Source organism: Akebia trifoliata, chromosome 8 (genome assembly GCF_017979445.1).
Source record: "Akebia trifoliata isolate Shusen 1 chromosome 8, ASM1797944v1, whole genome shotgun sequence".
In the NCBI taxonomy this organism is placed as follows: domain Eukaryota; kingdom Viridiplantae; phylum Streptophyta; class Magnoliopsida; order Ranunculales; family Lardizabalaceae; genus Akebia; species Akebia trifoliata.
Genome location: NC_141382.1, coordinates 40,498,498 through 40,511,757, shown reverse-complemented (window position 1 = coordinate 40,511,757; position 13,260 = coordinate 40,498,498). Strand labels below are relative to the sequence as shown.

At 38.5% G+C, this 13,260-nt stretch overlaps 1 protein-coding gene across 1 annotated transcript; it reads left to right on the top strand.

Annotated features, from left to right (window-relative positions):
- Positions 1-496: 496 nt before the first annotated feature.
- Positions 497-12,724, top strand: LOC147396821 (uncharacterized). The gene is made up of 8 exons (XM_086452025.1): positions 497-1,062; positions 1,566-1,886; positions 1,978-2,237; positions 8,384-8,525; positions 8,777-9,148; positions 9,261-9,392; positions 10,098-10,226; positions 10,335-12,724. The coding sequence occupies exons 1-8, from the start codon at positions 943-945 to the stop codon at positions 12,564-12,566; spliced, it is 3,708 nt and encodes a 1,235-aa protein (XP_086308151.1). The 5' UTR covers positions 497-942; the 3' UTR covers positions 12,567-12,724.
- The last annotated feature ends 536 nt before the right edge of the window (positions 12,725-13,260 follow it).

The following is a 13,260-nucleotide window of genomic DNA, read 5'->3' as shown; positions in this document are numbered from 1 at the left end:
AACTCCAAAGAGGATGACAAACTCTAGTTATTTATTAATATATATTTTGATGTAATAATTATAATTAAAAAAAAAAATCATTATGCTTTCTTTTATATTTGAAAATAATTGCATCTTAACTTATAGAATCACAAAATTTTGAATCTAAAACCAACTCTCTCAAAATCTTACCCACTAACTCAACAATACCCAACAATGTGAATTTGATTTTCATTATTTATATAAAATAATATTTTTGACATATAATATTATACTTGATCTAATCAAACCAAGTGTAGTTAGAAAATTTTAATAAAATCATCCAAAAATTAAGGACTAATATTATAAAAATAAAACTTTGCTAGTTTTTAATCCGCAGAGAATTCGGATCAAACTCGTTATCCATTTTTGGGGGGATGACACCAGCATGGCACCATCTCTCGCTCACTCGTAACATTTTGTTGCCATTTTTAACCTTCCGTTATAAATGTATAAAAAGTTAAGCAGTGGAGACCTACAATAAAAAATCTCTCTTTTCCAGCATTCAATCGTGTGCGCTGCGGCCACGTTAGGGGTTGCTCCCTTTCTCTGCAAATCCACAACAAAACACCGAATCTCATCTCATCAACAAAACCCCCTCACTCACCTCCATTCTGCCCCCAAAATCTCCCCCAAATATTCGATTTTTTACGATCTATAAACTTTTATAGCCATCAAATCCTCGATTTTCAATCGGATTCATCTCACGATCGATTCATTTCGATTTGAATCTTTCAGATTCCTTTATTTGCCAACTCGTATCGATCTTGAAGCTTCGAATCGCGCATTTTTTTTTCTTTTGCGTTAGATTTTCATTGTTGTTGATCCATTTTGTCGGTTTTGAATCTGAAATGGACGGTTTCAATTGGGTGTAATTGAAGTAGGGATGATAGGATCGAAGTAGAGATCTTTAAGAATCTGAAGATGCCTGGTTTACCGCAGAGAAATGCTTATTCGTCAAGTTGTTCCTCCGTTGGATCAGTTTCAGTTAATGGAATCTGGTCGAAACATCGGGACGATGTTACCTTCGATCAGCTTCAGAAGGTAGTGTTAAATTTCTTTTTTAATTCGTTATTATAGTCAGTGGAATTTAATTTACAGTCGTTTTTTCCATGATGTAGGATGAAATAATTAGAGTTCGCATTGGATCTTAACTTCGAATTGGTACAGTTTGATTTAGTATTCAAGGGTTGTTTGATTGCATGAGGATATCTGAAGGGAGTGTTTGTTATTTAATTTGTCAGTTTCTGATTCATCAGATTCAGTTGTAAGATAGAACCTTGAATTACTTGAATTGTTAGATTTCATATGTTTTTTCAAAAAAAAAACCCTGATTTCGGAGTTGTTTTTGTGTGTGTGTGTGTGTGTGTAGTATTTGATTTATGTACTTTCTAATCTTCCATCCAAGTAAAATGCTGTGGTTAGGATTTATTGTTTTATTTGCTTCTATGAAATTGTCTATGTTACTATGATCATAGATAGAGAAAATGCAGACGTGTAGAAGAGACTTATATGGCCTGTCTTTCCTTTTTGTATTTGTGATGTAGTTCTGGAATGGGCTGTCATCTCATGGACGACAAGAACTCCTGAGAATTGATAAGCAAACATTCTTGGAGCAAGCTCGTAAAAACCTTTACTGCTCTAGATGCAATGGGTTACTGCTCGAAGGGTTTTCTCAGATCGCCATGTATGGAAAATCATTGCCGCAGAATGAGAGAATTGTAGCTTCAAAAAATCAATGTAATAGTCGATTGGATACCCAGGATCCATCTGTCCACCCTTGGGGAGGTCTGGTCGCGACTCGAGATGGGATACTGACATTGCTAGATTGTTTTTTAGATGCTAAGTCACTCACGGCACTTCAAAATGTACGTGTTTTAATGAGCCATGATCATCCAATCAGAACTTCGTTATATCTGATATTTGTGTTTTGACATTAGCCTTTCTTTTTTTGTTCAGGTCTTTGACAATGCACGTGTGAGGGAACGGGAATGCGAATTGCTTTATCCTGATGCCTGTGGTGGGGGTGGCCGAGGATGGATAAACAAAGGAGTGGGTAATTATGGCAAAGGGCATGGAACAAGGGAAACATGTGCTCTGCACACCGCGCGACTCTCTTGTGAAACGCTGGTTGATTTCTGGTCCTCGCTGGGTGATGAAGCTCAAAACTCTCTTCTACGAATGAAAGAAGAAGATTTTATTGAGAGGCTCATGTACAGGTGTGATTTGAGCTGTCTATTCCTTACCAGCTTTGCAATTTGTTTTTCAAGTCAATAGAGAAAAGATGGGTAGTCGTGGCAAGTACCGTTGTTAAAAGCAATAGTTTATTTTCTTACTGCCAAGGTAGTCATTCATCCTTGTAGAAAGAATAAAGATGAAAACAATTACCAGCTCAAAATTCGACAAATTCATAAGACACCTTTTTCCACAGCTGTATTCCTAGGGGTTGAGCGCGTCCTCAAATTGTATTGTGTTCTTTGGGAATCAAATAAGTCTCGCTTATAGGCATGGCCAACCCAATAACTTATACAACTTTGAGGTTATATGGTGACAAGCTTGTGGATAAATTTATATGATTTGGCTCTGTCAGATGCATAGTGTTAAAACAGAAATATCAGATAGGCAAACAGTTAGTCCTGTTGGAGTGCAACCCTAAAGAGTGGTTTCCATTAGATATTTGTGTGGAGAACTTGATTTTAATGGAATAATATCTATTCCCATGAAGGAGGAAAAAGTGTTGGAACTCCTTATCATCTTGACGTGCCTCTAAAGATTTGCCTTTCCTTTTGGTTAGGTAAGCTAACATTTTATACTAGATGAAGGAAGTATTGGGGCATCTTATATTAACATTAATACCTAATTTAGAGCTTCATATATTTATAGTAAAGTTACTATCAGAGGACTATGTGTAATACATCAAGAATGGGAGTTAATGATATGAATGATTAGAAGGACCTTGATTGTAAACCTACCATGGTGTGTATTACTAAAAAGAAATTATGTCTTGGGGTCACAATACCTGAGAAAATTGTTTGAAGCTCTCTTCTTTGAATGATGCTTATGGATGGTTAGGAACAGGGTGGAGGTTTACAAATTTGTTATGGTGATAAAAAAAGGATACACTCAACACCTTAATCGCTTTTTAAAGACAACAAAGATTAACTGAACTAATTCCCCCATGATCTGATCAATGACCAGAATTTTATTCAGGGATGCTAACTAGATGAAAAATGATACATTCAAAAGAACTTTTGGACCCCAAACATTCTTTTCAGGGAAATAGATAGAGAAAGGTGGCAAGAGTTAGAGATTTGGCACAAATTCCTCTTCGGTTCATAGTCCACACCCTCTAGTCTTCCAATATCTGATAGAAATTAAATTAGTGAGAGATGCCATTGTTTGAAGCTCCTAGTTGTAGTCCCAAGAGAACTCTCGTCCAACATGAATCATGGCATTTGGGACGGGACATTGAAAAAGTTGGGGAAACTGTTCTTTTAGAGATGATAAGCCACACCATCTATCCTCCTAGAAATGTATGTTGTTCCCTATTCCAACCCTAAATGCTATTTTGTTGCAAAAAAGAGGGAGATGTTTCGTGACTCTTTCCATACACGCCCAAATAATTATTCTTGAAAAGATTTGACACAAATTTCTCTTTGATTCATAGTCCACACCCTCTAGTCTTCCAATATCTGATAGAAACTAAATTAGTGAGAGATGCCATTGTTTGAAGCTCCTAGTCGTTAATGTTCCCCTTAAAGTTGCAGTCCCAAGAAAACTCTCGTCCAACACGCATCATGGCATTTGGGATGGGACATTGAAAAAGTTGAGGAAATTGTTCTTTTAGAGATGATAAGCCACACCATCTAGTTCCCTTTTCCAACCCTAAATGCTATTTTGTTGCAAAAAAAGAGGGAGATGTTTCGTGACCCTTTCCATACATGCCCAACGAATGATTTCACTACCTTGCTTTCCCATGCATACCAACTCGAATTGTATTTGGCTCTGATGGCTTTTTTTTTTTTTTTTTCAATCCTTTATCATGATCTTTGAATCTCCATGACCATTTCCCAAGAAGGGCCAAGTTCATTTACTTAAAGTTCCTGATGCCTAAACCACCACCTTGTGTGGAGAACAAATTTGTTTCCAATGAGCAAGATGGAACTTACACTTTCCATTTGTATCATTCTGAAGGTAGTCACGGACTATCTTTTCTAGACAAGATTGGACGCTCCTTGGCGTGGAAAATAAGGATAAGAAGAAGATTGGGATACTTGCCCCCCCCGTTAGAAAGATCTCTCACCTTCTAAGAATTTAACCTTTTCTATGAGTCAAAACTTGCTTTTACCCACTAATTATTAACTAGTAACCTGCTTGCTTTAAAAAAAAAATTATTTTCCCCACACTTTCGATGTTCGGATCCTAAATCGGAGAGCTTTTGTTAGTAGTTCCAACTGGGAGACCCAAATCCCAAATAAGATGTTGGGAATGACTTCACTTGGCGACCCAAACAATATGCTAGCCCATGAATGTTGGAAACAAATCCCACTCCAAATATTTTACATGTCCTTTTGTTGATGCTCAAGCTAGTTATCTCCTTCAAGCAAATGAGAAATCCACTTAGAAAATGAACTTGCTCAATTGATGTCTCCAAAAACAAAAAGGTGCAATCCACAAATTGTAGATACAAACCAAGGTTCTCTTACTATTAGCCCCCAAATCTGATAACTCCTCTATGGGCACTGTTCTTCTCATTAACTTTCCTAAAGCCTTGACTATAATATTGAATGAAAAAGGTGATAGTGGATTGCCCTATCTATGGCCTCTGAAACCCTTAGAGCATCCTCCAAATTTTCATTGATCATTATTGATAAATATGTTGAGTGCACACATTTCATGATCCAAGAAATCCATTTATGTTGGAATCCTACCCGCCCACCATATATCTCAAGATTTTTCAATCAACATGTTCGTAAGCTTTTTCCAAGCTAATCTTGCATACAATCCTGGTGTTCTTTGCCTTTGTCTTGAATCATGCACTTGTTTGCCATCAAAATAACATCTATGATTTGGTGGCCCTTTATAAAAGCTCCTTGTTCATACCCTATTATTACAAAGATTACCTTCTTCAGTCTAGCTGCTAGCACTTTTGTTATCACTTTGTATGCCAAATCCACTAGATTAATTGGTTTATACTATGAAATATCCTCTTCTCAATCATTTCCTGTATAAGGACAACAAAAGTGATATTGGATTTGTAATCCATGTATCCTTCATCTTGGACATCCTTAATGATATCCTCACATGCTTTGAAGAAAGCCATTGATAAACCCTCCGGCTCCGGATTTTTATCCCTATACATATTGGCTATTGATCGAAATACTTCCCTACTTGTGTATTGGTCTTTCTAACCATGGTTTTTGATCATCTGAAATATGGTCAAAAGTCAAGGTTTCCTACAGGAGCTATTCTCGAATTCCTCATGAGTATAGATTTTTTTAGAAATTTACCATACTATCTTGTATCCCCTCTTCTCCTTCCAGGATCTCACCTTTGATTGTGATTTTGGAGATATGATTGAACCCCTCCTATGAAAATTTTCCATCCGGTGAAAAAAATTTCATGTAATGGGAAGGCCACAACTCTGCACCCAAATGACCGCTATTGAAATTTTTTTCTTGGAGGATGTGAATACCGCCATCTCTAATAGCCCTCCCAAGGCCTTCCCAATGCATTCAAAAGTGCTTTGGTTCCACAGATGAAAGGTGGCCCCAAATCCCAATCCAAGCTCCAGCTGCTGCCGATGAGTGTGATATAGAATTCTATTGTGCTCATCATACTCTAAAAGTAACTAATATTCAAATTTTATGCAGCTTGCAAAAGAATTCATGATCAATTTTTTGTCTAGTGAAGAACACTGTTCTTTTCAGATCCATTGGAATGAGGCAATAATGTGAGCTTGTCATCATCGACTGTAGAACCTCCACATCTGTCCATTGAGTTCCTTGAGGAGCCTTCACATAGTATGGCTGACCTCAATTTCTAAAACCCATCTGTGAAAGCATATCGTCTATTGGCTTCTTCTTACTGGCTGGTTAGTTTGAGCCACATGGTCTTTAGGCTTTGCTCCTGCCAAAACAATCCACAAACTATTTGCGACTACCCTCCATCCATGGCCTATGCTCCTTTCTGTTGAGTGTTGTGTTATCCACCTTCCCTCGCGGGTGTCAAGTGCTCACGTTTTGTGCCCCAGTTCAACCTGTGACCCTCTTATATTCATGGTTGTGCCTTCCCCAACAGATCTGTCTTTTGGGGTAAATGGTTGTCAACACTTTCTAGAATCATCAGCAATCACGACCCTCATATCAGATACCCGAATGAAAAAGCCATTGACATTCTTACATATCTCTCCTATCTTGATGTTACCCCTTCAATCTTCTCTCTGTCAATATCACCCCTCCCTGATTTTTCTTCCATCCCTTGTCAAAAGACTATATTGACAATCATGATTCGGTAGAGCCAACGAATAGTACCAGACTTGAAGAGACAGAACTCGACAAAAACCAAGCAGACCCATTTTCAACTAAGAAGAAACCCTAGGACCTGGGGAGAGGATGATTGGTATGGGATTTTTCTTGCTTTGATCATATACATGCTTCTGAGTTATTATCTTGGTTACTTGAAGCAACAGGAAGTGGTTCTTTGTGGGAGTGGGAACAACATTAAAAACTACAAATTGAACTATTATATGACCAGAAATGGAAGTGAGAGCAGGATCCTGGAGTGGGAGTGGCATGCCAGGTAGAAGATTCCTGCTACTAGGGTTATCACTGCTGGTTCAGAACTCATTTGAACTTATTTTAGGAGTTTGAATGTGCTAGGTGGATCTGAGCAGTGATTAGAACCTCTGGTATCTAGTATGTATTAGAACCATCTATTCCTTAACCCAATTCCCTGAAAGAAACTATGCTATTATCACCTTAACCCAAAGGTTCGGGGATGTTTGGATGAATCCTGTTCCTCCATTCAATTCTGCACAGAGCCACGTTTTCTGTTATTAATATTGTGATCATATCTGCTTGAAAAATGCTGTGTTTATTCTTCTGATATATCTGAATATTAAGTAGATCTATAAGTAGTTCAGGAAAGTTATCTGCTAGCCGGGGAGGTTGCTTGAAATAGTTTTTCAACTTCACATAGACGAAGTTGTGATTGTGTTTTGAACAGTATGGCATCATATGGCTCCTGATGCATCTGCCTCAACGCTTGATCTTTTTTGAGTTGCTTGGGGGATCTTCCCCTGTTTTCAAATGTTGATGCATAGAACTGCACAGACTCACTCTAAAGAACCCAAACTATAATAAACATGGGCAGACACCTACTCAAATAACAGAATTCGAAGACAGATTTGGAAACCTATTTAACCCTTTTTGTAATTTAAAGGGAAATATTTACCCACCCAAATCCCCAACTGCTTTGATAGACCTGAAACTGATCACCTATTTATGGCATATAACTTTTTATGATGCTGATGCAATTTTTTTTTGCTTGGTTTTAGCGTCTGGCTGTACCTTTCTCATTGTTGGTTTGGTTAATCTGGTCTTGAAATTGTTGGCACCATACTCCATGGAATACATGTATTTGATGTGCATTTATTAAAAAAATGGTTCTGGATGTTGGGTTGGTCATCTTTAGTGTAAGAAATTGTGAGTGAATCCATTGCAACCTTCTTTAGACATTTTCCATCTAATTGTATACACAGGACTAAAAGAGTAATTGTCAATTCAATTGCTCAACGAAAAAAATGTTAGGTGGGACTGCAATTAATTCCCCAAAGCAGTGAAACAATGGGAACAATGAGAGATGATTTGGAAAGCTTATTCATCCTTAGTTCATAGTTTCAAGTGGCACTTCCCATAAGAAACCAAATAAAAGTTAACTTTTGTCATGTTTAGATAGTGAATCATTAAGAAAAAAGATCTTGGATTAAAAAAATGGAAGATCACTCCCTTGGTCGCACAACATGGGAATGGGAGGTGTCACAGAGAGAGAATCCATTCTCAAAAATGTCAGGCACGGAGCAAATATGCATTTAAATGTTGAGACAAATAAAAAGCTTATTTTGGAGTTGTGTAATTATAGAACAAAATTCATTTGGAAGTATCTTTGAGATCCAGCACATTAGCTAGGAAAATAACCCTTTCAATGTATAGGATTTAGACCATTCAGAAATGGAAATTGATCTCTTTTGGGAAGGTTCACATCGAGTCAACTCGTTTGTGCAGTTTGTTTTCATGAAATGATGCAGTCACATATATTGTTTGATCGTTTTGATGGTCCTAAGAAATCAATGTTCATGTCACAGGTTTGACAGCAAGAGATTTTGCAGAGATTGCAGAAAGAATGTTATCCGTGAGTACAAGGAGCTGAAGGAGCTGAAGCGTTTGAGGAAAGAACCTCGCTGCACCAGTTGGTTTTGTGTTGCAGATACAGCCTTCCAATATGAGGTGTGTTTTCTGCCTTCTACTGCAACCCACATATTGCCCTCCATTGGGATTGAGTTCCATGCATTGTTGTTTATCGTCACGTAACAGCGTCACATGCTCTTTGCTTTTATTCCAAGGATCTGTGAATCATATTGCTGTTAGAATCCCTAATTGTTTGAACTACCAATTCACAGAACATATTTCTATATTTTAAGAAAGAAAAATTGGATGACTGTCAGTTGATCTGGAAATTTTCTCTTTAACATTTTCAGGTGTCTGATGACATGATCCAAGCTGACTGGCACCAGTCACTCACTGATACTGTTGGAGCATACCATCACTTTGAATGGGCTGTTGGAACTGGAGAAGGAAAGTCTGACATTCTGGAATTTGAAGATGTTGGCATGAATGGAAGTATTCAAGTGAATGGCCTTGATCTTGGTGGTTTGAGTGCATGTTATATTACACTGAGGGCTTGGAAGCTAGATGGCCGTTGTACTGAACTTTCTGTGAAGGCTCATGCAATGAAGGGTCAATCATGTGTCCATCGCAGGCTTGTAGTTGGGGATGGATATGTGACAATAACAAAAGGGGAAAGTATCAGAAGATTTTTTGAGCATGCTGAAGAAGCTGAAGAAGATGAGGTAATTCCAGGATTATACATGCCCATTTGCTATTAAATTTACTGGTTATTGGATTGCTTTTACAGTTCTGAACATGATTTTCCCTTATTCTTTTGCTGTTGTACACCTTCAGGATGATGATTCCATGGACAAGGATGGAAATGAGTTGGATGGAGAAGGATCCCGTCCCCAAAAGCATGCAAAGAGTCCTGAACTTGCTCGGGAATTTCTGCTTGATGCTGCAACCGTTATTTTCAAAAAACAGGTACATTTTAGTTGACCCATTGAATATATTTGTGTAACATTTTGGACTGGACAATGAAAACTTGATATCCGATTTAGAATCTGGCAAGACTCGATTTTCATTACTGAATAATTTTCAGTGAAGTACCTTGTCACTTAAAATTACATTTCCTGACTGCATTACATTGTGGCATCCAAAAACATGATCCAATGCCACAGGGATGTAGAGGACAAAATTTTAAGAACTTTGGTTTTTTTTTTTTTTCCCCTGAAAAATACTTAATTTATGTTTTGTATACTTGATTTATGTTGGTAGATATTGGTTTATGGTTGTGTGATTTATTTTTAGTAATGGTATTTTATTTTGGTAGTGGAAATGGAACTTATTTTGTCCATTTAAAATTGTAATTTTATTGAACGGTTTACTTAAGTTGGATCAGGTTACCTATTTAATAAATGTGTTGGGTTCGGGTTTAATTTTGACACGATTATTAAATGGGTGGGTAAATTTTCTGAATACCTTTACCTCAACACGACATGACTCGACCCATTACCATCCCTATTTTTCACTTTGTTTCATTGTGTAGATATTTATTTTATGTGGACTTTTTAGCTTAATGAACTCATAGTATCTGACGCTCTGAGGAGCTGATGGGTTGTGAGTAATTAAGTTTATCTAACTAAATTCAAATGTCCTACAACTAATTCTAGAAGGCACCTTGTACAGGTAGAGAAGGCTTTTAGAGAAGGAACGGCCCGCCAGAATGCACATATTATATTTGTTAGTCTTGCACTAAAATTGCTGGAAGAGCGTGTTCATGTTGCATGCAAAGAAATCATTACGTTAGAAAAGCAGGTAGTAGTTCTCTTTTTCCTGATAACATTTTCAATGAAATGAAGCAAAACTTCATTACCATTTCCATAGGAATATGCTGACATGTTGTAATACAATTTGTCTCTACAGACCAAGCTTCTTGAAGAAGAAGAGAAAGAAAAACGTGAAGAAGAAGAGCGCAAGGAGAGAAAAAGAACTAAAGAAAGAGAGAAAAAGCTGAGAAGAAGGGAGAGATTAAGAGGGAAGGAAATGGAGAGGGAAAGCAAATGTGTTGAATCAAATCGAAGTCTCATAGATTTGAAAATTTCCACTGAAGAATCTTCCCCAAGTGTTCACGAGGAACCAAATATCACTGTCAGCTCAGAGGATTCAATAAGTGAAACAGGAGATAATGGGCTAGCCCGGCCTCCATCTCCAGATATCCATGACGAGCAATCTTCAAATGGGTGCCACCCTTACAAAATGCAATATCTAAGAAATGATGGTCTAGACTCGTGTAAAGTTGCTGACGGGGGGGAACTCAGTACAAGGGATGAGAGCGGTTCCTTTGTAATTGATCAATCAAAATCTCCGGGCCGGAAACAGAGGTTCGATAAAGAATTTCATATGGACACTGCTTTTAAGTTTTTCAATAGACGTGGATCTGTGGTTGGCAATGATAGTGGTGTTGCTGTAGACAAATCTGAGCCAAGATCACGTGTTGGATCCATGGAAACCCCTTCCAGGTGCATCAATGGAGTGAATAAGCAATTAAGACAAAATCTTCTGAAATCCAACATCAGAATTAATGGCCCCAAGTATAGTGACAAGTTCCACTATTCCAACAACAGGATGCGTGATAGATGTGAGTTCCAGTCGTGTGGCTGTAAACTACATAGTGACTACAGACAAAAGGATGGTCCGCATGTTTCTACAATCAAAACAAGTTGGGAGGTCAAAACTGTGAATAAATCAGAATCTGCGTTGGATGCGTCCATGCCATTCAATCGCAGTAACAGGTATAATCACGGATTTAACATACCAGATAGTTGTGGTATTCCTGAAACCAAGCTCATCGCTGGAAACATTCCTCCAGATAGATATCTTCACCATGCTAAGAAAGTTTGGGAGCCTACAGAATCACGGAAAAAGTACCCACGAAGCAACTCAGACCCTGATGTTACCTCGAGGTCGTCTCCTTTCAAGGTTGATGATGAAACTGACTGCCAACATGCTGATAATATTCTTAAGCCATCAGCTGTGGTTGATGGTTCGAAGAATCATCCGTGTCTTGAAGATAACAATAGGAGGGAATCAATAAGCCAAGGTCAGGGCACAGACAACTCGAAATGTACAGGTGATGAGGATATTTCTAAGTATTCCGTGAAGCATATTTCTGATCCCAATATTAGTAGTACTTCCAGTTCGGATAACTGCTCATCATGTCTTAGCGAGGGGGACATTAGTGCAGCCTCTTCAACTACTCAAAATGCGGAGTCGCAGTCAACATCGGATTCCGAAGATGCTTGCCAACAATCTGAAGGAAGAGAAATTTCAACATGTGGAGAGAAAGGCTTTCAGAAATACCCATACGTGGGGTTGGATGACAAGCACAAGTCAGATAGAGAGGAGTCTTTTACAAGAGCGGCTAGCTGTGTGGTAGGAGCAAATGTTCCTGAGAACCTACCAACAAAAAGTGCAGATAATCCCAAGAATGCTAGACTCACAGTTGATCCAGGTTCCCAGCCGCACTGCATGATTCCACCGATGAATAACCAAGGCATACATTTACCGACTGTTACTGTACCTTCCACAATGGCATACTACCATCAGAGACCAGTTTCTTGGTCAGCAGTTCCTGGCAATGGGTTGATGCCATTTCCCCAGACCAACCACTATCCGTTCAGTGGTCCTCTTGGGTATAGTCTATCAGCTAACCAGCCCTCACCCTTCTGCATGCCATATGGTGCTCTACAATCATTACCAACTTCCGTGCTTAATGTCGGACAACTTCCAGTGTACCAGCTAGTTAACAAAGCCAATGGTGTGAACTCAAATGACCGAACTGAGAATTCTAAACTAGCGGAAGCACAAGAAACCATAAATGTAGATAGGCCAATTCTGAATGGTCGGACTCCAGCACCCCAAACTGGGTTCACTGCAAAATCACAGAGTGACAGTACAAACTTTTCATTGTTCCATTTTGGTGGGCCAGTAGCAGTGGCAAGAGGACATAACTCGAATCCTGCTTCTTTGAAAGAGGGTGGTGTTGGGGAATTTTCATCGTATTTACCAGCCAATGCTTGTAGTCAGAAAGAAACACACGTTGAAGAATACAGCTTGTTCTCAGCTAGCAATGCAGCAAGATTTTCATTTTTCTGATTAGCTTAGCTATTGAGAGGGTGTAAAGGCCTAGTGAAAAAAGGGGGGGGGGGGGGGGGGGGGGGGGAGATTGCTCCTCTTCCCGTCTTTGGTTTGAGAGTTTTAGCAATTTGTAATTCCGCAGACAATAATCTTCACTGAGAATCGCAATTTTAGCATGTATTCTCCCTTGGTTTTTTTTCATTCCATTTATGTTCTATTGTTTTTGATAGTCAAGAGAACGAAAAAAAAAAAAAAACTGCGAGTAAAGGTTCCATATGATTTCAGGATTTTTTTATTATCATTTCTGGTGCAGACATTATTTTATTTATTCCAGGAAGACCCTTTTGGGCCTTCTTTTTCGTCCATCTTTGTTTGTTTTTTTTATTGTGAAGGATGTGGAGGATATTCTTCGGAAAAGGTGACATGTGGCAGTCTTGAGGAAACAATGTCTCGGGCCTTGGATTAAGATCCAAAACTCCTAGAGTCCGAACTCAATGGGGTAATTTATCCAAGTGCCCAAACCAGCATAAAGGAAGAAAGGTTGATCGTTGCCCTTAACAGAATTCCGAGGACCTATAACTCAAATTCGAGAATATCCACTCCCTTAAAGTAAGGAGTTTGCGGAGGATATTTTCCAATGTGATACGTGTCACACAGAGAAAAACCATCGAAAGATCCGGTCGTTTAACTACACGAGAGAAATTCGATTAAT

Coding starts and splice junctions, on each gene's coding strand:
- LOC147396821 (XM_086452025.1), top strand. CDS start 943: ATGCCTGGTTTACCGCAGAGAAATGCTTATTCGTCAAGTTGTTCCTCC. Junction 8,526..8,776: donor ATACAGCCTTCCAATATGAG/GTGTGTTTTCTG, acceptor TAACATTTTCAG/GTGTCTGATGACATGATCCA. Junction 10,227..10,334: donor TCATTACGTTAGAAAAGCAG/GTAGTAGTTCTC, acceptor TTGTCTCTACAG/ACCAAGCTTCTTGAAGAAGA.